This window comes from Anolis carolinensis, chromosome 2, assembly GCF_035594765.1.
Source record: "Anolis carolinensis isolate JA03-04 chromosome 2, rAnoCar3.1.pri, whole genome shotgun sequence".
Taxonomy (NCBI): Eukaryota; Metazoa; Chordata; class Lepidosauria; order Squamata; family Dactyloidae; genus Anolis; species Anolis carolinensis.
In genome coordinates this window covers 268,731,882-268,759,448 of record NC_085842.1, presented here as the reverse complement: position 1 = coordinate 268,759,448, position 27,567 = coordinate 268,731,882, and the positions used below count along the sequence as shown (strand labels likewise).

The following is a 27,567-nucleotide window of genomic DNA, read 5'->3' as shown; positions in this document are numbered from 1 at the left end:
AGTGTAAGCTAGAATACAAAGAATGAGTACATGGATGCAAATGTAAGGGTATGTGGCTGTGCAAGCAGAAGGTACTTACTGGTTTTTGTTTGTTTTCCCTTTATCTTTTAGGCAATGCTTTGCCAGAGAATATTACATGTTTGGCAGCTGACAGATTGTTGGTCTTTGCATCCTGTGGTAGCCTTCTCCATGCTTTTGCTCGCAACAAAGAGGTTTGTGCTGTTATTAAACAATGTGGAATGATTTGGAACATATCCTAAAATCTTTTGTGGTTAACAAAATTATATAAGTGGTATCCAAGTTTCAGTTTAGTTAATCATAATAGTACACCTGCCAACAAAATCCCATCTTAAATGTATATTTTTTCTTACTATTTTTCTTCAATTTCAAGACACCATTGATTGTAATATGTACCCTAATTTCAATACCACCACCAACAAAAATACATAAGATACACCCGTGATTCTAAAACACATCCAATTTATAGCAATTTTTATATAAGGAAAAAAGCGTGTCTTAGAACTGCACAAGTACAGCAAGGAAACTTCTTGGGATTCTGTTTATTAAATTACAGAAAATAATAGTAATAATAGTAATTTTTTTCTTACCCATCTCTTCTCATGTCTCGAGGCAGGCTACAACATAGCTAGAAACACATAGCCATCGTAAGCATTCTATAAAATGCACATGTTAAACCTATTTGTACAAAATACATATTAAAATACACAGAACACAGATTAAAACACAAGACATGTGTTTGAAATTCATGATTTTAAGTATATAATCAATATTGTCCTGTCTGAATAGGTTTCTGTTAAATTCTCCAATGACTGAGTGATGGGCAGGTGGGGAGACAGTATAGGCCAATTTTTCACCAATCTATCCTCCCACGCCACCTCAAGCAGCTGCAAATGAAATGGGGGTTAGTTCTGGTTTCTGTTTTAGGGGAGTTTGAGGTGTTTTGAGAGTGATTGCAGATGTTTGATGCTATAACATTCAATGTGGCATTGAATTTTGCCTATTGTGAGCCGTTCTGAGTCCCCTTTTGGGGTGGGAAGGGCGGGGTAAAAATATAGTAAATAAATAAATATATCATGAAGTTGAAAGTGGTTTTTGCTTACAGTTGGGCTTCTTGATTGTCCTAGATGTGCTAGGACAATCAAGAGTTTGCTCCCTTCCCCTCAATAGAAGGCTCACCCCGGCTTTATGTTTGATTTTTTTTAAATGCATACAATTAGGATGCTACATAGGTAATATTATGTTTCTCAAATCCAATACAGATGTACTTAACACTAATTATTGCCTAAATGTGACATTATTAATCTGATGAAAGTACTTTGATTTTTAGGTTGTTCGTACTTACAAAGGACACAAGGCAGATATTCATCTTTTGATGCCATTTGGGGATCATGTAATCTCTGTTGATAGGGACAATGTTCTTATCATTTGGGATGTGCAGTCAGAAGGTGAGTCTTGGCACTTTTTACATGAATAACTATGGATTCGTAAAAACATGAAATATTTATAGTGGGCATCGACTTCTTACATTTTTTTTCTTTTGCAGAAGAGTATATGCAGCTGAATTTTGATAAGACTGTGTTTGGAGTTTCTGCACTTATGCACCCGAGTACCTATTTGAATAAAATTCTTCTTGGCAGTGAACAAGGAAGTCTACAGTTGTGGAATATAAAATCCAAGTAAGAATGTACTTGTCCCCATTATATTAAATTACAAACTGATTGACCTGGTTACTTATTCTCATTGTTTTAAATTGTGAAATTGAATGATTGAAAGATGTTGATAAACTTAGGGCAAACAAATTAATGAATGTTGCTTGATGTGGACAGCATCCATTTTAAAATTGTCATTGTAAGGATCCTGTTAGTAATTTGAGCATATTTAGCGCCACAACAACCCACTCCACAAAGATAGGAAACATTCTGGAGCAGAGTTTTAGAACCAGAGAAGGCTGCAGGAAAGTGAGACTGGAAATCCGAATGCTTCTATGAGCTTCCCGTTAGATTTAAGCCAAACTATGTGTCTGAATTTTTTTAGCAGGCTGACTACTATTAGTTCACTAGTGGGCATTATAATGCAAATGTCTGTATAACAGCTAGCATATTCTTTGAACTACTTTGGAAGAAATAGTGAAGCTCTGGTCAATTATTATGAGCCTAATAAATAGCTTGTAAACTGAGAACTGTTTCTCCTTTCAAAACTCATAGATTCCTTGATAAATTGAGACTTGAAGGATCTCCACAAAACCAAGTCTGAAAGATCAATAAAGCTTCATTGCATAATGTTATCTAATGTGACTGAAGTCTCAGCACTGTATCCTCTTTCATTGCTGAATAGCTTAATCATTCTTCAGTGGAAGCTGCATCAGTATCTGTTTGCAAGCTTAAATCTTTATGCTTTAGCTATGCCAAGCCTTGATACTTATTTCAAGTGTGCCCTCACATGCTAGGAAACCGCTCCTGACTGGGTACAATATGTTGCAATGACCATGTGAACTGTGGATAACTAAAGTTGTGGTACAGCAAACCGGAGATCATCAGGTTGAGGAATACAAAGTGTGAAGACAGAAACTATTATTTCAAGTAAAGTATTGGTAATAAGTATACAGTTCTCCATACCAGCTTAACCAGTGGAATCACCTGAGAGAATCCAAATCAGGAGGAGGCCAACCACTCTGGAAAATGTGAAGATGGTGATGTGTTCAAGGTGGATTTCAGTTCCCATAGTTTGAACACTATCCTCACAGCAGCAAAAATTAGCAGTCTTAACCAAATGCTGTATTTTGCGTAACACTCAATTTAGTGCCATTTGTTCCATACCATTAAACTTTGTGATTTTTTTCCCTTCTTCTCCAGCAAACTCTTGTATACATTTCCAGGGTGGGGTGAAGGAGTAACAGTCCTTCAACAGGTAAATGTGACTTGTTGGTTTAGGAACTGAAAATACATTCAGCCCTCCACATTTGCTGAGTTAACTTTCATGGATTTGATAACTCACATATTTGTTTAATATGGTGTCTCTAGAAATCTCTAGGTCCTCCAGCAGATCTCTGTGGTCAAAGTTCAGCAGACTTTGACCACAAAATCACACTGGCAGACCTAGAGTGTTCTCTCAAGTAAAAAAAAAGAAAAAGAAAACACAGGTATTTTATTTGAGTGTTTCCCACTTTCACTGGGATCCTGTGTCCCAGCTCCAGCAAATGTGGAGGGCCTCGTGCTGATGTTGTGACTAGCTTCAATAGCAAAATTAATATATGTACACTCTGAGCTTTTGAAAACATCTTACCACTAATTCTTAAAGCTGAATCGGAACATGATAGAGATGCTTTGGTTAGCTGGTTCTTGAGTTTGGGAATTGGATTTACATTTTGAATGAGATAACACTCTTTCTAAAGGAGCAGGTGCATAGTTTCCGAGCACCTATTAATTCTCAGCTATAATTGGAGACCCAAGTGGCCTCAGTGGTTAGGAGTACTTAACTCCATTTGATGCATCAATTATAAGCATTGCTCAATTAGCCTAGCCTTAGTAATCAATGTTTTGATAACCTCTTGATTAGACCAGTGCAATGCACACTACTTGGTGCTGCCCTGCGACTGATGCAAAATGTCACAGCTGTGTTGTTGTCTTCAAGGGAGAAAGGAGCACATAATTCTCATTTTTTAAAGAACTCTAAAATGGTAACTAGAGTGCCACTAAACACAAGCCAGCATTTTAATAATTGATTTATAAAGCTATATGAAATTTAGACCTCATAAATTTAGAGGAAAATTTCTGCTGATGTAAGCAGAGAGAGAATAAAGTAAGGTTGCATTCTTAAATATGTTTATGTAGAAAAAGGTTTCCTTAAAATATAACAAGCTTGTTTTAAAGATCAATCAATGTAATACGTTTCACCTGAGATTCTTAAATTATTGCTCACAAATGCTGAAATAACGTGTGTCTTTTAGTTTAGCCTATTAGCAGAACGAACCTGAGCACAAACCAGTTTTTAAAACATCAATAAACCAAAACTACCACGTGGTGGGAGGAAGTGAAGCTAACAAAGGAGGAGGGGTCCACCGGAAGGGACGGAAGGGAAGAAAAACCGCCACCCACTGATCATAGAGAGGAAGGGGGGCAACTTTGACTGCAGAACAGGAAGTGATCTAAGAGAAGATAGAGATAATAAAGGCGACTACAGACTGAGCAAAGTATTTGCGTTTGGAGATAAGAAAAAAAGAAGTCGGAAAGAAAGAATCCAGATAGCAGGCTGAATCAGACTAGAATGAGAGACTCTGTAATAGGCTGATAAAGTGAAGCAAAGACGACAAAGGCAACGGAGAAGCAGAGGATCGGTTGGAGGGTGTGGATTGCGGATAGCGGATCGACGAAAGGAATAGAGGGAACGGAGGAAGGTCTGAAAAGACTGAAAGGCTGAAAAGGCTGAAAAGACTGAAAAGACTCTGATTAATAGAGCAGCTGACCTACAAGGATTGGATTGACGGGAAGGTAGGTAGAGGAGACATTGAGAGACTGGATATAGAGTTTGGACAGAGAAGGGGCTTTGGACCATAAGAGCATATTAACTAAAAGGGAAACACAAGAAATATAAGAAAATTAAAAAAAATTATTTAGAGAAAATGTCAACATTTAAATTTAGGATGGATAAAGATAAAGGAATACAAAGAAGGAGCTCGCTTTCAGAGGATATTAGCCTAAGAGACGTTATGAGGGAGATGAAGGAAGTGATGAGAGAGGTTCAGAAAATGGCGGAGAAACAGGACGTGTACCAGAAAATGTTCCAGGAGCAAATGCTGTGCATGAAGAATGAGATCACTGAAGAATTGGGTGATATGAAAAAAGATATGAATAATTTGAAACAGGAGATACAGGAAATTAAACAAGAGAAATAAAAACATGAGAAGACTCAAATGAAAACCCAAACTAAAATAGAGAATCTGGAACTTAAAAACCAGAAATTGGAGCTGAAACAAGAATTGATGGAACAAAAGAGCCTAGAATACCAACTAAGATTTAGAAACATAGAAGAAGAAAGTAAAGAGAAAATAAGGGAGATAATAGTTCAATTAACATCTGAGTTAACACAAAATAATTATGAAGATACAGATCAGGAGATAGATAGGGTATACAGGATATCTACAAACTATGCTAGAAGAAACAAGGTATCAAGAGATGTGATTGTTCATTTTACAAGGAAAAATACTAGAGACAACATTCTAAGAGAAAACAATAAAAAACCAATTTACTAGAAGGGGAAAAAATAGCCATATTAAAAGAATTTTTACCATCAACCTTAATTAAGAGAAGGAAATATATGTTCCTAACAGAAGAATTAAAAAAGAGACAAATTAAATTCCGGTGGGAACAACCAGAAGGTATCATGTTGACTTATAAAGAGGAGAGATTCTGGCTTACTAATGAAGAAAAGGCTAAGGATTTTTATCGGAAATTAAAAATGGATTCTGAAAAAATACCACAAAGGGAGAAAGGAAAGGAAAGAAAAGAAAAAATGGATAAAATGAGAGCCAGAGAAGAATCCCCAGACATGGACAACCCCCTAGAGGGGAAGATTTCTCCAGAACTGGAGGAAGTAGAAGAGGAAGAGGAAGAGGTAGAGGATCAGGAAATGATGATAAAACTGAAAGATGGAGAGACCGATAAGATGCTACTCTAACAATATCAATGGACTAAATTCACCAATTAAGAGAAATAAAGTCTTTAATTATATCAGAAAAGGATTGTATGATATTGTGGCTTTACAAGAAACCCATATAGCACAGAAACATATTTCATATCTAATTCAAAAGGGTATAGGTAAGGAATTTTATTCCTCATGTAACGAAAAAAAAAGGGGAGTGGTGACATATGTTAAAGAAGGGATACCAGCAGAATTGGCATTCAAAGACAACGAGGGAAGAATCCTGGGAATATTTGTGTGTATAGATAATAAAAAAACATTAATTTGTAACATCTACACGCCAAATGGCCCAAAAACAAAGTTTATTAAAAAACTACAAGATTATATATTGGATCAGGTATTTAAAAACTTGATTATACTAGGAGATTTCAATGGAGTTACAAATTCGGAAATTGACAAAACAAAAGAGACAAATAAAAATAGAAATAACAAGAAGAGAGGGGGAAACCTTCCAAAAACTTTTGTAAATCTACAGCAAGAATTAAATTTGCAAGATGCATGGAGGTCCCTACACCCATATGAAAGAGACTATACCTTCTTCTCGGAGAGGCATCAGGTATGGTCTCGAATAGATATGGTATGGGTTTCAAACAGCATAATAACGAAAATATCAAAAATAGAAATATTACCCAGACTTCACTCAGACCACTCCCCAATTCAATTCACATTTCATGAAATAAAAAGACCAGGAAAATTGAGATTAAAGGATTTTTTATTAAAATCGGATGAGGATATAGATAAAAGTAAAACTATTCTGAAAGAATACTTTCAAATAAACACAACCCCAGAAGTGTCAATACAAATGGTTTGGGACGCGAGCAAAGCCGTTATGCGAGGTCATTTTATAAAACAAAATGTATGGAGAAACAAAGTAAGGAACCAGAAAATGAAAGAAATACAAGAAAGCATTATAAAAATAGAAACTATGCTCAAAAAAACTCCTAAAAATCAAAATTTGAAAAAAGAACTAGATCTCCTGAGATTACATAAAAATAACATTGAATTGGAACAACTGGCAAAAAAATTGAAATTCGCAAAACAAGACCATTTTCAGAATGCAAATAAGCCAAGCAAATGGCTGGCTAGAAAAATAGGAAAGAGAAAACAAAAACAGTTTATAACTAGGATAGATTCAAATGGAAAAAGCTACCAAACACACAAGGAAATTCTAAAACAATTTGAAAATTACTACAAAACTTTATATAAAGATGATCAAATCAAAAGAGGAGATATAATGCAATATCTGGGGAGTAAAAAACTTCAGAAGATATCCGATAAACAAAGAGAACTTTTGAATAAACCCATTAATGAGGGAGAAATAAAGAAGGCAATAAGAAAGATGGATCCAAACAAAGCACCGGGACCGGACGGTTTCTCTGTAGCATACTATAAAACATTTGAAGAAGAGCTAATTCCACACCTTAATAATTTGATGAATACCATCCTCAATGAAGAAAAATTACCCAACTCTTGGAAAGAAGCAAATATAACAATACTACATAAAGAAAAGACAGATCCGACGAGTGTGAAAAATTACAGACCTATCTCCCTTCTAAATATCGATTATAAAATATTCACTAATATATTAGCTGAAAGAATGAAAGGATTTCTAGATAATTGGATTAAAGAAGAACAAACTGGTTTCCTCCCCAATAGACAGTTAAAGGACAATGTTAGGACAATCATTGATATCATTGAATACTATGAGACAAATAACCAGAATGAATTGGCCTTACTCGCGGTGGACGCGGAGAAGGCCTTCGATAACATTAATTGGGATTTTTTCAAACTATTAATGAGAGAAATAGATTTAGGTCACCAATTTATAAATGCCATACAGGCTATTTACGAAGACCAATCGGCAACTATTTGGATAAATGGCTTGAAAACTAAAGAAATTAAGATCAGAAAAGGCACCCGTCAAGGATGCCCCCTCTCCCCCCTCATTTTCATTTTTGCCATGGAGATTTTATTAAATACTATAAGGGAAGATTCTAATTTGAAAGGAACTAGAATTAGAAGCATTCACTACAAAATCAGGGCATTTGCTGATGACCTTATCTGCATCATAGAAGACCCAGTAGAAAACATCAAGAAATGGCTAAACACGATGGAGAAATTCGGTAATGTAGCTGGTTTCAAACTTAACAAAAATAAATCGATGTTACTGACTAAAAATATTAATAAGGCTGATCAAAGGAAACTAAGGGAAATTTCTGGACTTCAAGTTACAAACAAAATTAACTACTTAGGCATATCAATTACTGCAAAAAATTCTCAACTCCTGAAGAATAATTACGAAGCAAAATGGACAGAGATCAAAAGAAAACTCGAAAAATGGAGAAATTTAAAGCTCTCGTTATTAGGAAGAATTTCGGCAATTAAGATGAACATTTTATCAAAAATGCTATATTTATTCCAAAACCTTCCAATCCTTAGAAATATGTCCATCTTTAAAAAATGGGAAAAAGATCTAACTAAATTTGTATGGCAAGGAAAAAAAGCAAGAATTAAATACACCAACTTGATAGATGAAACAAAGAGAGGTGGCCTAGGAATGCCGGATTTAAAATCATACTATGAAGCAAGCACACTAATATAGATTAAAGACTGGACGACACTAAGGAGAGAAACGATGCTTACATTAGAGGGCCATGACTTACGGATCGGATGGCATGCATACCTATGGTATGATCAAATAAAACGTGAAAAAATCTTTGGAAACCATTTTATAAGATCTGCAATTATGAAAATTTGGAATAAATACAAAGCAAGAATATACCCAAAAACTCCTCTCTGGATCTCTCCGCTGGAAGCAGGACAAAGGAGACTTCTAGGTTGGAAGAAGTGGCCCACATATAAAGATATATTAAAACAAACGAGTGGGGTGACGGAAATGAAATCAGAGGAAGAAATTAAGGAAAATTTTACAAATGTATCCTGGTACCAATACAGACAATTAAGAGAATATTACAAAAAAGATAGTAAGGAAGGATTTATGTTCAAAGAAACATTCTGGGACAGAATTATGAATTCTGATAAAAAACTGATAACAAAGATATACAAAAAAATCCTTGAATGGCAAACTGAGAAGGAATTTGTGAAAGAATGCATGACAAAATGGGCAATCAACATCAAAAAAACAATCAGAATGGATCAATGGGAAAACATATGGAACAATAAATTGAAACAAATGTACTCATACGACTTAAAGGAAAACTGGATAAAAATGTTCCATAGATGGTACATAACCCCCAAAAAATTAGGACTTATAAACAAATCCCTACAGACGGTATGCTGAAAATGCAAAAAAGAACAAGGATCATTCTTCCATATGTGGTGGACTTGTGAGAAAGTTAAAATTTTTTGGAAAGAGATACATGGAACCTCGCAAAAAATGTTGAATATCACATATCAAATGAGACCAGAGCACTTACTATTGGGGATATCAGAAGACAATATAAAAGAAAATGATGACCTCCTATTAAATTATATGATGACGGCAGCGAGAATCATCTACGCAAGGAATTGGAGACAAGAAAAGGTACCAGACGTAAATGACTGGATTGTTCAGCTTATGGAAATAAAGAATATGGATAGACTCACGTATATGTTAACGAAACAACAAGGATTACCAAAGAAAATAACGGATTGGCAACCTGTACTAAGATTCTTAGTAAAGGAGAAGTATATTAAGTCAACATAACCATAGAAAGGTTGTAATACAACAACAAGAAAAAAAAATGTGGACTATAGGGAAACTTAGATAAAAATGAATAACAGAAAAAACAGGGGAGGAACCCCTAAAAGTATTATCCAATATAGATAAAGATGGAAGTCAAAGAACTCTCCAACTCACCTATTTTTTTTATTTTTTTATTTTTTATTTTATCTTTCATTCATTTTTTATATATATTTTCTTCTTCTCTTATTTTCTCTTCTCTTTATTACTTTTCTCACTACTTCCTACTTTCCTATAAACCACAATGTTCCCCCACTTTTATTGTATTCTCTTTGAAAATTCACATAAATAAAAATAAAAAATAAAAAAATAAACCAAAACTAAACATGCTTAGTGTCTAGAAAAAGTAACATAGTTGGGCAAGATCTTAAGTATGTTCACCCCAAACTTTTGACTTTTTCAGACCCCTTCATTGAGCTAGGTGATATAGAAAGTAGAGGATGGGTAACAAAAAGAGAAATCCAAAATATAACGAATTGTGGTAATGAGTCCAACCTTAACAAAGAGATTTGTACAGAACATTAGCTATTTACAGGACAGAAATATAGTGCGAGCATCTCCATGTTCTTCATAGATTATATTGATTCTGTATTTTAAGATATCAAACTTGCTTCTCTTTAATGATATGAATTTTTCTTCAGGCACCAGCTGTGGATGTTGTTGCTGTGGGCCTTGTGTCTGGTCACATCATAGTGCATAATATTAAGTTTGATGAAATGCTGATGAAATTTCAACAAGATTGGGGTCCCATAACTGCAATATCATTCCGTACAGGTAACCTTGAGTGTATTCTGAAATGTAGTAACATTGACAAGAAAGTGTTTACACAAGATAACCTGTCAAAACAATCCTAGATCAAATGTAAAACATAAACCTTGAAACACAGTTTTAATATAATATTCTCTGCCAACTGATATAAATCATCATTAATCCAGGACTAGTATGCAGTTTTGTCTAACTTGATTGATACTTTGACAGAATTAGGACAAACTTCAAGTAATGCACTGAATTTTTTTAGGTGGACCTTTATATATTTTTGTGATTTAGAACTTAATGAGAATACTGTAATTTTGAATGAAGTCCCTCAATCAGAACTGGAACTTTCTTAATTCTGCTTCTGTGTTTGTGCACATATGTAATTATGCACATTTATGCTTACATCTTCTTTAGTGTTTTTGGCTTTTCTTTCCAATAGTGGAAGTTTGTGCTTTCTGACCACCTCAAGCACTGTTTGTCCTGACATATTTTAGTCTAAGTTAGAAAATCTGTATTATTTTTCTTCCTTTTATGTGATCAGATGGACATCCAGTTATGGCTGCTGGAAGTCCAGTTGGACATATTGGGTTATGGGATCTAGAAGAGAAGAAACTCCTGGGTCAGATGAGAAATGCACATTCCACAGCCATTGCAGGCATGTCTTTTGTCCAAGGAGAACCACTTCTCATTACTAATAGTTCAGATAATGCTATCAGGGTAAGTCAAGAATATTTTTGTTTTAATTTATGCTTAAAATGACTAATAAATGATTCATCTTGGAATGCTGTTAACATCCATGACTTCTTTTTCTTTGGAACAAAAATCTAGTATTTGCTGAAAATTTTCCCTAAAGTGGCAACACATTTCTTGGCATTTCCATGATGGATGTCCAGGGTGTGTCTTGTAGAAGTTCTTGCATAATAAACTCTCAAATGTTGAGAAGTGTGTTCCCCCCCCCCCCCCCCGAATACTAAGCCAATCAGTTCTTTGAATGGGAACCTGAAGTGATCCGTTGTAAACTGGTCAGGGCTTGGAGTGGGAAATCAGGTGCAATTAAATCATTTCTACTGGAGTACACAGACATCAGGATTTGGTTCAAATACATTGTTATAAAGATATGCAGCTTTACATACAAACATTCAGTGTCACATTTCAGCAAACTTGCAGTATTTGGAAATGTAATCCAGACTAAGGCTGTGCTACTGATTTTGCCAAATTCCAAATCCCACGGCTGTTTGGGGTCATGTGCACTAACATGGATTTTAAAAGATGTGACCAATATGATTCTGAATGGAACAGCAAAGCCTGAAACACTTTGGACTGATCTAAAGATTCAGATATTAAAAAACGAATGAAGAAAAGACAGACAGTGCATCTTAACATTACCATTTAAAGAAAACATCAAGGTGTGGTGAGATTAAGGGAGGAGCTGAGTTTTACTCATTGACACCTCTGTCATACTATATGAAGCAAGAATGCCCAGTTTTTTTGCATAGCCAGGAGTTCATTTGCACTGTTAAAGGGGGTGTTGTGGATTTTATAGGTCCCAAGAATTAAAACCCAATTTATCTGAAAGAGTTAATCTCTTCTTTGGGATCTACTATTTTTCTATGTTTCTGTGGAAAAATTGTGTTTTGGCCTTTCCCATGCAAGTCAATGGGATACAAGACTTGATCCATGTTCTGAAATCATCATTCAGATTCGGGGCCAGATAAGTCTAGATTGAGTTTAGCCAGACCCAGATCCATGCACCAGATTGGTCCTCAAACCATATTAGGGGTCCCATTCACAGCTCTAATGTCAATGATTTTGCATGTTCTTAAATGCAACAGATGTTTGTTGCCACATGAAGTGCTACAGTTATAGTTTATTGCTACTGTATGTCTACGTCATTGTGACCTTTGGTGCTGAAACCAGTCCTCAACTACTGTTTTCCTTTCCTCTGTAGTTTTCTCAAGGTTGTTCATTTGTCAAATAGGTGTGGATCTTTGATGGCCCTGGTGGAAATGGGAGATTGCTGAGATGCCGAATGGGGCACAGTGCTCCTCCAACAAAAATTAGGTATCATGGGCAAAATGGACATCAAATTCTTAGTGCTGGTGAGAATTCTTTCAGCTTCTCATTCTGTTGAAATGACTAATTTTGTTTTGGTGGAAGTAATGTCATTTTGCATGATAACTTACTACATTTAATCTGATTTTGAAGTTCAGTTTCAGCTGATTAAGCATTAGTCACCATTTGGCGGCTTTCCACTGATTTCACCTTACTTTTGCTCCAAAAGTACAGACCAAGTCATGAACCGAGTTTGACATTTTCACCTTTGATTTTCTATTATCTTACTTCATTTCAATGAAATGGCAGCGGAGAACACTGGACAGTTTAAACTGGAGATTGTTGTTGTTTTTTCTCTGCCAGAAATGTTGTCATACTACTGCACTTCACTGGGGAAGTGAAGATGGATTGATGACCATAAATTAGTTGATTTTATCCCAAACAAAATTTTATATTTAACAATTTCACAATGACTTACATTTAAGGACCACTAAGTGTATTTTTCTTATATACATCCTATTACAGGCCAAGATAGCACTTTGCAGTCATTTTCCACTGTGCATGAAAGATTCAATAAAAATTTAGGACGTGGTAAGTTTATTTATTTTGTATCAGACGTATTGCATAAATAAGTATAAAACTGATAAAAATAGAGGGAACACAAGTAGCTAAATAATTTTTGACCAAAAACGGGCAACAGTGGCCGCATCGTCTGTAGCTTTCAACAATTCTTCCTCTGTACATGAGGCAGGGAATTGTGGGCAAGCATACAGATGCTGAGTCGTTTGTTCTGCTCCACAGTCTCACAAGGTGGAGGATTCTTCTAGGTAGTGCCATTTTGACAGGTTGTCTTTTGATCTGCGCACTCCACTTCTGAGTCTGTTCAGTGACCTCCAAGTTGCCCATTCTTTGTTTGCCCCTGGAGGCAGACCCTTGTGGAGGACCATCCATTTGGGATTTCCTGGTTTAGCTGCCCAGATGGTTACTCTTGCTGTTGCTGGAGGAACATTAAGAGGAGTGGTGGTTCTCATGAAGCTTTTCCTTGATTTGAGTCTACTGAGAGGAGGCTGATAGCCATGCAGAGGATGGCTTTCACAGTGTTCAACCTTATTTCTCTCACAGCAGCAACTTCCCATTGCACATCGGGGGGGGGGGGGGGGCAGTGCCAGTGCTTGTAGAGTTTATCACCAGATGTAGGTTTAAAATAGTCTGTGATTATTCTGCATGTTTCACTCAGTGCTATTTTCACCGGTTTTGTGTGGACAGACTTGTGCCAAATAGGGCAGGCATATTCTGCCGTTGAATAAGACAAGGCTAGGGCTGATGTTCTTATTAATTTAGGGTCTGCACTCCATGTTCTGTCAGTAAGTTTCCGCAGGATGTTATTGCATGCAGCTACTTTATGCTTGGTATTCATACAGTGTTTCCTAAATGTTAGTGTTCGATCTAAAGGAAACAGTGTTCGAGCTATTCGCCTTCCCAGGTAACTTTCAATTTCCTGTTGGCTTCAAGGTTACATAGGGTTAGACTTTAGGTGGTTATCTTTGTAGTAGTAAGTGATTATACTGCGTATAACCAAGTTGTGATACTGGGTTTGAATAACACTGAATAATGAAAACAGTTAGTGACTCATCATCCTGCCATAGTTTACCTGTCTTCTGAACATCCTTTTTCTTTGTTTGTGTTGAAAAAGTGATGTACATTTTCTTTGAAGTGTTATAATTATAGACTTTGGAGAGAAACATGCCATGTACTTCTTTCATTTAATAGTTTGGCACAAATAATTAATTTTGCTATGTATCCTGAATCAATGTCAGTCACATAGAGGAAATGGGCTGTGATTGAAATAAATGAACATTTTGCAATTTCTGGGTTTTTGCTTGTTTGTTTGAAATTTATCATGCATATAATTTCAGTGGAATTTGTTTTGAAAGACCCTAATTAGAATTGGGGGTGGCACAAATTGGTCAAAAAATAATACCTTTCTTATTATATAAAAAAGTCAAACTGTTATTTATGACCATATAGCTTGATAACATTTCTTGCATTTTAAAGGTTCAATAAATAAAAAGAAATCAAAAAAGAAAGGCCTTCTGTATGACACAATGGTACTCCCACCTATTACAACATTTGCATCAGGTATGTAATTCTTTGCTTTATTTGTGTGAATGTATTAAGGCAGGATAAAACTAAACACTGTTATTACTTAATTGGAAATAATAGCTGTGTGTTACATCTTTTTCAGAAGTTGTTGCAAAAACGCAGATGTGTATATAACATAATGTCTTGCCAATAAAATATACATGTTTTTTCTCAAATACATTGTTATGACAGATAAACCAAAATCGTTGCTGCAGGTTCAGAATATTCAGAATTCTTGTGTACTTTATCATAATATATACGTAAGAAAAATATGTTATGCTTTAGTATTTCCTGTAATGATAAAACTTACAATAATAAATAATAATAAACTTTATTTTTATATCCCGCCCCATCTCCCCGAAGAGACTCGGGGCGGCTCACAACAGGGACAAGCCCGAACAATGACACAACATATTTGACAAAACTTAAAACATTTCAACGATACACAAAATAATATAATGGACAATACGTTAAAATCCAAGCAGATAAAATCAGAGTAATTAAACACAAACCAGCGGGGACAGGTTTCATAAAGTGCTATATCATGGAAATGAGTAACAGTGATAAAGTGCCGTAAGGTTTTATAAATATAAAGAAGCAGTATTCTAATGACAACTCTACTGGGCCTATTCATTCAAACGCGCTCCGGAACAACCATGTTTTCAATTTCCAGCGGAAAATGGGCTGGGAAGGAGCTACTGATCTCCCTGGGGAGAGAGTTCCAGAGCCGGGGGGCCACTGCCGAGAAGGCCCTCTCCCTCATCCCCACCAGTCGCATGTGAGACAAAGGCGGGAGCGAGAGGAGCGCCTCCCCGGATGATCTTAGGGCTCGCGTCAGTTCGTAGGAGAGGAGGAGATAGGCAGGTCCTGAACCGTTTATGGCTTTATAGGTAATAACCTGCACCTTGAATTGGGCCCGGAAACTTATCGGTAGCCAGTGGAGCTGTTTAAACAGAGGAGTTGACCATCCTGTTATTAATCTAGCCACTGATCTCTGAACCAACTGAAGTTTCCGAACTGTCTTCAAAGGCAGCCCCACATAGGGTTCATTGCAGTAATCCAACCTGGAGGTGACCAAGGCATGGACCACCAGGGCCAAGTCAGACTTCACAAGGTACGGTTGCAACTGGCGCACAAGCTTTAACTGTGCGAAGGCCCTCCTGGGCACCGCTGACACCTGAGCATCAAGCATCAGCGCTGAATCCAGGAGGACCCCCAAGCTGCGGACCTGTGTCTTAAGGGGGAGTGCGACCCCGTTGAGCGCAGGTTGCCACCCTATGCCCCGATCAGCTATACGACTGACCTGGAGGACCTCTGTCTTTTCAGGATTAAGTTTCAGCTTGTTCACCCTCATCCAGTCCATCACAGCGGCCAGGTACCGGTCAAGGTTCTGAGGGGCTTCCTTGGAGTTTGGTGGAAAGGAGTAGTAGAGTAGAGATGGCACCCAGCTTCAAAACTCCGGATGACCTCTCCCAGCGGTTTCATGTAGATGTTAAAAAGCATGGGAGACAAAATAGACCCCTGCGGGACCCCACAGAACAAAGGCCAGGGGTCCGAGCAGGATTCTCCCAGTTTCACCAACTGGGAACAGCCCTCCAGGAAGGAGCGGAGCCATTGCAGAGCAATGCCCCCAATACCCATTCCAGAGAGCCGTCCCAGAAGGATACCATGGTTGATGGTATCGAAAGCCGCTGAGATGTCCAAGAGAATAAACAGGGCCACAGTCCCCCTGTCAAGTTCTCTGCGGAGGTCATCCACCAAGGTGACCAAAGCCGTCTCCGTACCATGACCGGGTCTGAAACCAGACTGTGATGGATCCAGATAATCGGTCTCTATCAGGAACCCCCTGGAGCTGCGAAGTGATCACCCGCTCCAGAACCTTGCCCAAAAAAGGGAAGGTTCAAAATTGGTCGGTAGTTGTTAAGAACTGACGGGTCAAGGGATGCCTTTTTCAGGATCGGTTTAACCATTGCCTGCTTTAAGGTAGATGGAAAAAGTCCCTGATCCAGTGAGGCATTTATTATCCTCATGAACCAATTTGCCAACCCCCCGCTGGCAAGTTTTATTAGCCAAGATAGGCAAGGGTCTGAAGCACATATGGTCACTCTCACAGCTCCAAGGATCCCCTCGACGTCATCAGGGTGAACAATCTGAAAAGAATCAATTAACACTGGACAAGCAGGTGCCTTGGTCATCTCCACAGATACTGTGTTAAGGCTGGTGTCTTAAGTCAGAGCGTATCCGAGCGACTTTGTCCGCAAAGTGATGGGTGAACTCGCCACATCGAGTTGTCAGGTGGCAAGGGGCAGCCCCCCCCGTCACAAGGGTGGAGGAGCTCTCCCACCACCCGAAACAACTCAGCTGATCTGTTTGTTGCAGACGCAATGCAGGCAGTCGAGAAAACTTTCCTGGCTGCCTGCAATACCACAGAGTAGGCCCTAAAAGAGGCTCTAACCCGTGCTCGGTCGGATACGTCCTGAGATCTATGCCAGATGCACTCCAGTCTCCGTCTCATCTGCTTCATCACAGCCAGCTCCTCAGAGAACCAAGGAGCTGACCTGACTCTGCAAGACGATAGGGGACATTCAGGGGCGGTTGTGTCTACTGCTCTGGCCATCTCGGTGTTATAGAGATCAACCAAGACTTCGACAGGATCACCAGCTGCCATGACGGGAAAATCCCCAAGAGACATCAGGAAGCCATTTGGATCCATAAGTCTCCTGGGGCGGACCATCTTAATCGGTCTACTACCCCTGCAGAGGGTTTGAGCTGTGGTTAGTCTAAAACTGACCAGATGATGATCAGTCCATGACAATGGAAGAATATTTTGCTCTTCCACACTGATTTTTTCTCCACAGTTGGTAATATTTATCACTGTCTTTTCTTCTTTTTTTCACAATCTATACATTAGGGCAATAATTTCATCAGAACTAACCAAAATGCGGTAAAATAATGACTTTCAGAATTAGATTAACCACAGAAGGCACGTGGCAGATTCTAAGACTTTTGAGAGCTTTTGGAGCAATGGCAATATCTCAATAAATTTTGACATTTAGAATTTTGGATTTATTTTGTAGAAAATATGAAACGTAAGAGCCATTCAATCTATCTCAAAATTTATGCAGACCATGCACAACTCTAGAAAAGAAGTGCAGAAATACAAGAGCGGTTTGTTAAATCTTTATAACTGAGATCTTCACTGCTGCAGTAGACTTGGTGTGATGGCTATGGTATAGAAGGGGCAAACCATACTAGGGAGGGCAGTTTTACAAAACAACTTTTCAATGTGTCTTGTTTCAAAGGGACCACCCCAGAATCCAGGCACAGTGGAAAAAAACTGCTTTACCGTACTGGTGCTCTCTACCTCTTTAAGTACCTCACCAAACTACTATTCCCAGGTTTCATTAAGATGTACCTGAACTACTTAAAATTTATATCAAGCTGCAATAACAGTGTAAAATGGATGCACCCTTAGTTTCTTATCTGGAGAGGTCACAATATTATTATAATTGGGTGCCTACAAGTCCTTTCTGACCCTAAGGAGATTCTCTTGCAGTGTTCTTGTGATGTAATTTCGTCAGAGTGGATTTGTTTTTGCCTTCCACTGAGACTGAGAATGTGATTTCCCCAAGGTCATCCAGTGAGTTTCAATGGCTAAGCTGGGATTTCAACTCAATCCTTCCAGTTTACTAGTCCAACTCTGTCATTACCACACCACGCTTGTTACCCATTTGTAAAGCATTTCCACATTCTTTCTGGGAACAGGGAGGGATGCGTTCTTTTTTTGACGTCATGTGCAGCCTCTCATGCCTTTTGGATACTGCTTAAGAGGCACTTGAACTTTAAGATGCCAATGTAATATGTTCATTTTAATCTATAAAAGTGTTTTAATCATTAGCCTTAATTCTACTATACAAAGTAAAGAGAAGCACATTGTTTCAAGGATCTCAGAATAATGCCAACTTTTTTAAAATTTGTATGTAAGGCAACATATTGCAAAGTAATTGTGAAACCTGTTTTTAATAATTGATTATTGCTTCTCGGGTAGGAATTTTGTAATTTGTGACTTGGTTGTGTTGCAGAGGTAGCCCGTCAGAGTGATTGGGATGGAATTGTTGCTTGCCATCAAGGTTACGTAACATGTACTTCCTGGAATTACCACAAAACTTCAATGGGAATCCACAAATTAAAGCCAAAAGACTTCAGCAAAAATAAACCTCTTGGTGTTTATGCCACAGTAAGGATTTTTTAAAATGATACTTGATGTAGGAGGAGCCTTTGTAACAGAAATGCAAAAGAACAATATCAATCTACTGATATGAAATGTGCATAGCAGAAGAATCTACATTTAAATGCAAAATTATAGACCTGATCTTACTATTGACTGTCTAGCTAAGATAGTATGCACTGCTCAAAAATGTATCTGAACACCTAACATCTAAATGATTTGAAAATAAAATGAATTTGTATTAGATAAGAGCTAACTATGCTGTCAGTTTATTTATTTATTTATTTATTTAATTGCAGTATTTATATTCCGCCCTTCTCACCCCAAAAGTGACTCAGGGCAGATCGCAATGTACATGTACATGGTAAACATTCAATGCCATTAGACAAACAACATATATAGACAACCACATATTGGCATTAGTAATCAAATTATTAATGTATAGTTATAGAAAGGAACAAACTTTTATTTTATTATGGTATTTTTATACTACACATTAGACATGGTTTCTCCTTATTTCTTTTAAAAGCAGCAAGAAATCCTTAAAATATAGCATGGAAAACTCACAGCAACCCTTAAAATGTACATTTTTATTCTATATGTATAACATTTTTTTCTCATCTTGAAAGGCAGTTGATATCACATCCTGTGGAAACTTTGCTGTAATTGGACTTACAACAGGACAAGTGGATGTATACAATATGCAGTCTGGCATTCATAGAGGATGCTATGGCAAAGAAAAAGGTGAAAACCTAAGCTTATAAATAATTTATAGTAATTATTTCAATATTCTGTTCCATGCAAAAATCTAGGTGATATAGCTGAAATGCTATCTTGTTCTGCAGCTGAAGTTGTTTACAATATATTATTTTGTTAACACCAGGTGGCCAGGGTTGATGAACAGACAGTTCCCAAGTTATGAACAAGATAGGTTCTGTAGATTTGTTCTTAAGTCGAATTTGTATGTAACTTGGAACAAGTACACTTTTAAGTGTACCTCCAGCCAATTTTATTTATTTAGTTAGCTTTGGATAGCATAAGAAAGAGTTAACACTCCATGTAATGTTTGTTTTGCTGTCTGTGCCCCTATTCAGAATATTTCCCTTCACTTTCTGTCTCTGTAATAATTGGTTGAAAATACTGTGTATATTATACTAATATATGCCAACACATCTCTATCTATATGTGAAATAAATGAACATAAGGGAATTTGTCTTAATTGCAAAGTGACTTCTGTATAGCAGGGGAAAGACATGAATTCTGGAGCATTATTTGTCCCTTTGCACATGCTACATGAGAAGGCTATGGATGCAATCTCTAAAGTATGAAAACTGCCAGCAGATTGAACTGTCAACCTTGGAGTTTTATGTGTTTTTGCAATTGAAAAGAATAAAGGATAATGCTTTCTTTGAATTTATACAGCTTACTTAGCTCTTGCTAGACCCCAGCAATATTGCATGCAAGTAAAAAGTAGGGTTAGAAACCCTATAGACTTTTCAGATTTGTTGACTTCCAGTTCCCATCAGCCACTTCCAGCCTGGCTAATGGTGAACGGTCTGGCAGTTATCAAAATTGGAAGGACCACAAATTCCTTGCCCTTTCTGTGAAATCTTCTGTTAAGGAAGCAGCCATGGTAAATGTACATATTGCTGTTTAATATTAGAGTAAGATGGTTTTTCTAACCACTCATGCACATTCTTCCTTTCTACTTGAAAGCTGATAAGTTGCCTTCTACAATAAAGGAATCTCAATTTTAAAAGTAACTTCAGTGTATTTGGTTGCAAGATATTATCACACAAGTGATAATACTTTTACTCTTTATCTTCAGAATCCTATAGTAGGGAGACCTGGATTTTGATCAGCATAGCCACCTGCTCTGGCAAGGTGATGTAGGCCTAAAACTAATTGTTCGTACCAGCAAGGATAGACACATTGCATCAGTGATGACTGTATAATTGTTCACTTACCAAGTTCCCATTAATTCAGTGACTCACAGTTGGATTGAAACTGTTGAAAGTAACAATTGCTGTTACGCTATTGTGCTTAGTTTGACTAGTTTCACTTTGATTTTGACATTATTGCTCATATTAAGCTTTCTGTTTCACAGAATTATGGTCAGAGTTAGGGGAAAATACAATTAACCTCTTTTGTGATTAAAGCTCATGAAAGCTCCATCAGAGGAGTAGCAGTGGATGGATTAAACCAGCTGACAATCACTGCAGGAAGTGAAGGATTGGTTAAATTCTGGAAATTCAAGACCAAAGAACTTGTCCATTCTACTAATCTCTTCTCTTCGCCCAGTAAAATGTTGCTTCACAGAGACAGGTGAGTTTATAAAACCTGTTTAATGAAAATTGATTTAATAACTTTTTTTACAGATGAGTGTTTTCCCCCCCTCATATCTCTTGGTGCGGCAGTGGTAATGTATTTGCTTTTAGTTCACAACAAGCACGATAAAATACGAATAAAAATAGAAAATGAGAAAAATGAATTAAGCTAGGAATTTATTCTTCACAAGGCTTCCCTGTGAAACCTGAGTAATATGAAACCTTCAAATCTCAGTCATTTTTTGTAAATATTTAGAACTCAAATCTGAAAAAGAATTATTGGTGAATCTCCTATCTTAATCTATATGCTTATCTGTTAACATCTGTTAGAAGGTTTTCCCTAAAGAAAGCTTTTGAAAAATGGAGGCATTCCTAAGAGCATCCATGATGAGCAGTTATAATTTTTGTAGTCCCCATTTAAATGTATGTTTGTGTTCTGCTGAATTTTACCAGTGGCATTCTGGGAATTGCGATGGATGACTTTGGAATTATTGTTATGGATATAGAAACAAGAAGAATTGTGAGGAAGTTTTCTGGGCACCAACGACAGATAAATGACTTCGTAAGTCTGTACACCGTCTTCTCATTTGTGTGAAACAGTATAGGCACCCCATTGTGTATTTTTTCTGCTTTGGGTCTTATGTAAAAATAAATATTTTTTCATAAGCATATTAACCTGTTGTTCTGGGAGCACCGAGTCTTTGGCCAAAGTAATGTTAATAGTGTGAATGGCTGAAACCACTCTTGAGATTTTAAAAGAAAAGCAGAAGTATAAATTGTAAAGTTAACCAATATGGATGATATCTCAGAACCTAAAAATTCTCCTAAGCGTTTTAGTATGCAGATATGCCTAAAAACATTTGTTAAACTATAAATACTTTTTGTTCCTAATCTATTTGATTATTATTGGCTAGCATTTTCATTCCATATTCATTTGCTTGTTTATTTCCCCAGCAATTCTAGGCAAATACAGGTGAATTCTGAGAACTTTACATTTTTAAGGACATTTTAAAACGATTTGGAGATGTTTCATGGTTCACTAAGTCCATTCTATGAAAAACCAGTAAAAGGTGCTGACATTTTTACATAGGTGTCTGCATTTGTTAAAATTTCCATAAATGCAGTAACTTTGTAAATCAGTGTCCTAAATATACCTGATATTTTCAGTGTTCTAGCCTGTGGCATTATTACACTAACAATTTACAATGGTTAAGGTAATACTGTCAAGAAACTTAACTATTCACTTACCAATTTGCACTACAAGTGCCTAATACAGGATGGTTGCTCTTCTATTTTAGACTTTCAGTCCTGATGGTCGTTGGCTACTAACTGCATCTATGGACTGTACCATTCGAACTTGGGATCTACCATCTGGATGGTAAGTAAATTTAGTAATTATTTTCCTATTTAACCATGTTTACTCACCAATGCTTCTTGAAGTGGTCACCCTGCTGGCCCATTATCTGCTAGCTCCTAGCAAGTTTTCAAGGAAAAAACCATTTGTAGCCATTGAGGCACAAATATAGTGCTAAATTCTAGTAAATTGGGGGGGGGATAACTGCTGGTGTACCACATGAGATAGCCCTAGAAGCATTGTTTTAACACAGAAATCATATTTGTCCTATATCCTACATAACCCACATTAGATCAGACCATCTCAAACATGCCATCCAGATTTGGTGAAGATCTGTCTAGCAATTTGTTTGATGGGATGACAAATATACAGAAAATTAGTTTATATTATATCAGTATTCCTTGCCTTAGAAGAATCTATGAAACATATAAATCAATAAGTGACTTGAACATACATACACACACGTAATTAGATAGGCTGCTAAACTATTTAACAAGACAGCTAAAGTTTTCTAGATGACAAAATTGAATTAATACATTATCCCATAATTCACAAATGCACATATTGGAGTTTTTCTGTTTTTCATGGTTCAAACTTGCAGTGTTAACATACATGTGTACTGTGAGCCTCCAGAAATTGTTGGAATGCAGATCCTATAAGCCCTAAATGGCACCACTAATAACAAGCAAATTTGACAGTTTAAATTCAGCAACATACAGGGGGCTGCTAAATGGCCACTCCTGACAAAGAGAATGCAGTAAAGTTTGAAGAACTAAATTTGATTTGTCCATCTTGTATTCAGGATGTTTGCCTCCCCTAGTTACAATTTTTCAGACTACAAGTGCTCCACTTATGTAAGTAAGTATACAGTTGAAAACCGTCTTCTAATCTAATAGAAAGAACTTCATGAGTTGGGGAGCCAAACTTTTTTTATTACAAATATGGTTTGCAAAAAACTCTGAGAAACTGGGAAGTACCAGGTGCATCGTGAATCTTAACAGGGCTGAAGATCTGTGAAGCTGTGTAGCTGTACTGCTGAAGGACAGTCTGATCTCTCAGCATGATGGAGGATATCTGGGTTCTGAGAGAAGAATGAGCAGAACATGGGATGGGTGTGAGTGTGGACTCAATTTCTTTTTCTCCTCCCTTCAGTTGTATGAGGAAAAAAGATGTGTGGGCACCTTTTCTGTCTTGCTTTCCTCGGCCAGGCCCAGGGAAAAAATTGCCAAGATAAAGCCAAAGTAGTCACCCGCTGAGTGAATGGGGCACTTGCTGTGACGGAATAGGCTCTGTTTGGCTTCACCTTGCCAAGAGTAGGGGTCCTAGTTTGGATGGCATTAGCAGTACACACTGTGAGAAGACATTTGTTGCCTCACAGGAAGATTATTATGGCAAGAAGACTTCCTTGGCCCATCCATTGCTTCCTTTTACCTCCCTCTCTGCCAGAAAGCACACTAATCATCAACTGGCAGTTGCCTCTAGAGCAGGCCTACACAAAATACAAAGAACTTCCCTGCAGCCTACAGAAGGGGCTGGACTTTCCCTTCTGGTTGGCCCTTTGCATGCCTGCCTTCATGGTCCTTTAAAAGAGCCAAGTTGTGCAGGCCTGCTCTAGAGTGTAGAGCCAAAAGGAAGCCTTCCCTGGCTCCATCCATCTGATACTGAAAGGCTGTTGGGTTATTTTTAAGCAAGGTCAGCTATAAGGGAAGTTAACATTGCTGATTTTGTAATCGGGCATAACAGACAAACACTTTAATTATGAATATCAACATGATGGAATATTTTTCTCTTGCAGCCTTGTTGACTGTTTTCTTGTAGATTCTGCACCAGTAAGCATCACTATGTCACCTACTGGAGATTTTCTGGCTTCATGCCATGTGGATGATCTTGGAATTTACCTATGGTAAGTCCACATAATGTGTTGCAAATAAATCCACCCGATAAGGTAAAGGTTTCCCCTGACGTTAAGTCCAGTCATGTCTGACTCTGGGGGTTGGTGCTCATCTCCATTTCTAAGCCGAAGAGCTGGCATTGTCCATAGACACCTCCAAGGTCATGTGGCCTGCATGACTGCATGGAGCACCGTTACCTTCCCGCCAGAGCGGTACCTATTGATCTACTCACATTGGCATGTTTTCAAACTGCTAGGTTGACAGAAGCTGGAGCTAACAGCGGCCGCTCCTGCCACTCCCGGGTTTGAACCTGGGACCTTTCGGTCTGCAAGTTCAGCAGCTCAGTGCTTTAACACACTTCGCTACCGGGGTGCCTTTACTCATAATGCATTCAAAATTCAGACCAGGACTACCAGATATCAGGCAGTTCTTGGGTTGGTCTATGTTAAGATTCAAGTCCTTGCCTTTGGAAACTAATTCTCTGACATCATTTTGTTACTGGATCATCCAGGTTTTCTGGGATCATTTCCATAATGTGACTAAGCATTCCCTAGAAGATAATTCCCTTTGTGTTAGTACAAATTGTTAGGTTCTCTTCTTCCAGTTGTTCTGTGGGTAAGTCTTCCCCAGAGACACACGCTGGGTAGATTCCAACAGGTTTTTATTGTACAGAATACTAGAATCTTCTCTGTAGCCCATTTATATAGGGGCTCTCACATACCAGAGGGTAATTGAGGTTTTATGGCTGGTATCTGTTCTTTGTCAGCGCTTGCTCTGTGTCCGGAGATGTCAAAGATCGGAGATCATGACACTTTGCTACAATGAACAGTAACTCAAAAGTCTGATGAAATGCTAAAGCTTTCATAAGCTCTCTAGAATTTCTTTAGTTGTTTGGACAGCTTTCAGCTAATACAGATTGAACCACAGAGAGTACAGATTGCTTGCCTCTCTCCCTTCATCCCCCCAATGATTGGTTTTGTCTTAATTTTTTCAGGTCTAATCGTTCCTTGTATTCACTTGTTTCCTTGCGCCCACTTCCAGCAGATTATGTGCCTTCAGTTGTAATGCTCCCTGGAACTTGCCCATCTCAAGGTAATAATATGTGTAGATGAAGTTTTGATGAAGTTTCCCCCTAACAGTGGGAGGTCACCTGCTCCCTAGATTTAAACCGCTAACTTTTCAGTCAGCAAGTTCAGCAGCTCTACGGTTTAACTGCTGTGCCACCAGGGGGCCCGGGAGAATTAGTCATCTGTGATTTAGTGTTTCACCTGAACTCAGCCTGTTTGTGGAAAGGTGGGATTAAAGTAGGTTGAACTAAGTGTGGTATTACTACTGTATTGTTGAGAAATATTAGGATATGTCCCTCAATTTTTCTTTCAGATCCAATCAGAAAAACACTATTGGCTGTCAATAATTCAAAGAGGGATAAAATTAAATAACTGATTTCAGTCAGACTAGTGGAGTTCCCAGAGTCAGTAGTATTGAAGAATTGAGAATGGTCTAAGGTTTCCCAGCACCGAAACCTCCCAGTTTGGTGTATTGTCTTGGGTTCTGGGCTGACTCCAGAATTCCAGGCATGAATCCCTGCTTGAGTAACTGGGTGACTTTCTTACTATTATCATAGCCTACATTTTGAAGGATAAAACTGTATTGTGCTTTGTTCTTGGAGGAAATACAGATCATAATAGATGTAATGCAAATAGGTAAAACAGTGAGAACATCCAGAAGAATTGTTAGGCACCTTTATTTCTACCATTCTTTGCAAGGAAGATCCAGCAGGGGCCGTGGTGGGGTGAAGTTACATAGCCAAGTATGTTATCCATACAATTATGCAACCCTTAACAAAGAAGATATTACCCAGCACAGAGGTGATTTATGAGGAAGGCAAATACACACTTCCATCCCATCTGCACTAAGGATTGCGGTTAGCCTTCTCAGACAAACTGTTTCTAGGCATCCTATTTTGAGCAGCAGTATGTTTGCTGTCTTTCCTCTGCTGAAGATATAACTATTACTATAAGCCCTGTGAAGGCACTACATAAATACATATTAAAATATGAAACAGGATGTAGTTGAGCATGCTCTAACCCCAAACATTCCTGTACATGCACACACAGAAAGTGCATTAAAAACCTTGAATACAAAATCTGAATATCGTCTTTTACGTAGTGAAATAAAGTATATAGAAAAGTTGAAACCTTGGAGAAATATATTTTCAGGGTTTTTTTCACCCAGAAAAAAATAGGAAGCACATGGAATAAAGGGAAAATGTGTTACTATAGCACCCTTACAGATTGAAAGTCACTTTGTTACTTAGGAACATAAAATGTATTATATATAATTTTGCCTGACATAAAATTATAATCTATTCTTCAGATTAAAATGACAGATTAACTGTACTTCTAGGGAAAAAACTAATAAAACTACCAAGTCCACAACTGCAAGGAACACTTTAACTATAAGGAACTACTTTGGTTTTACCCATTTGAGAAATATAAATTTTAAAACTCAAAAAAAAACCAACCACAAAAGAAACAGAGAAGTAAAATGGGAGAAATTATTTTGTTTCCATGCCTCCAGGGTGTCAAACAGACATAATAAATTCATTCCTATAAAAAGAATTGGGGGGAAAGCAAACCAGAAACAGAAATTGTAATGATCTAAAAGTCATCCTCTTGCATAGTTTTTAGATTTGACAGCAAATTTGTCTTAATCTTTCATTCATTATTTAATCCTTCTAAAGAAGAAAGACATCAACAACACATAGGAAAAATGTTTTTTCCCCCCAGGTCTTCACATTTCTGCTTGTAAACGTATTTGGTGAAAAGTCCTTTTGAAGTTCCTGTGATCAAGAACCCTAAAATGACTTGTAGATTCCCAGTAGTTGTACAATCAATGAGATACATATATGAGACTAAATATTAGGGTTGTTGCAGTAGATTTTTCTCAGTCTTGATTCTGTGTAAAATATACTTTAATTCAAAGATGTGGATGTCACAGAAGAGGAAGAAACAAGTGATGAAATGGTAGAATATGATTCTCCAGATCAGCTGGGGGAAGCCTTAGTGACTCTTTCTACATTGCCAGAATCTCGATGGAAGAATCTGCTCAACCTTGATATTATAAAGGTAATGTACTCTTTCTGCACATTGGAAGGGTGTTCTTTGTTATAATCAGGCCCTATTACTCTTATTATATAACTATTACATAATGAATGTAACTAACATTTTTTTAAAAAAATCTTTGTTGAAGCATTAAAGGATCATTTCTGCAGTGCCTGAAAAGCACCTAGGATAATAATATATCAATAATACTATTGATTTTCATCTATTTCGATTTTCCCCCCTGACACAAAT

General features: G+C 37.4%; 1 protein-coding gene across 1 annotated transcript in view; it reads left to right on the top strand.

Annotated features, from left to right (window-relative positions):
* wdr36 (WD repeat domain 36) overlaps positions 1-27,567 on the top strand; it is a 55,064-nt gene that overhangs the window by 14,318 nt on the left and 13,179 nt on the right. The window contains exons 3-19 of the mRNA XM_003222992.4: positions 112-212; positions 1,349-1,466; positions 1,565-1,697; positions 2,874-2,928; positions 10,102-10,234; positions 10,758-10,933; positions 12,195-12,315; positions 12,794-12,859; positions 14,324-14,407; positions 18,493-18,647; positions 19,268-19,382; positions 20,798-20,963; positions 21,419-21,527; positions 22,264-22,343; positions 24,115-24,222; positions 25,206-25,303; positions 27,197-27,339. Of these exons, the coding sequence (XP_003223040.1) occupies positions 112-212; positions 1,349-1,466; positions 1,565-1,697; positions 2,874-2,928; positions 10,102-10,234; positions 10,758-10,933; positions 12,195-12,315; positions 12,794-12,859; positions 14,324-14,407; positions 18,493-18,647; positions 19,268-19,382; positions 20,798-20,963; positions 21,419-21,527; positions 22,264-22,343; positions 24,115-24,222; positions 25,206-25,303; positions 27,197-27,339 (1,961 nt within the window). The remainder of the gene's footprint in view (positions 1-111; positions 213-1,348; positions 1,467-1,564; positions 1,698-2,873; positions 2,929-10,101; positions 10,235-10,757; positions 10,934-12,194; positions 12,316-12,793; positions 12,860-14,323; positions 14,408-18,492; positions 18,648-19,267; positions 19,383-20,797; positions 20,964-21,418; positions 21,528-22,263; positions 22,344-24,114; positions 24,223-25,205; positions 25,304-27,196; positions 27,340-27,567) is intronic.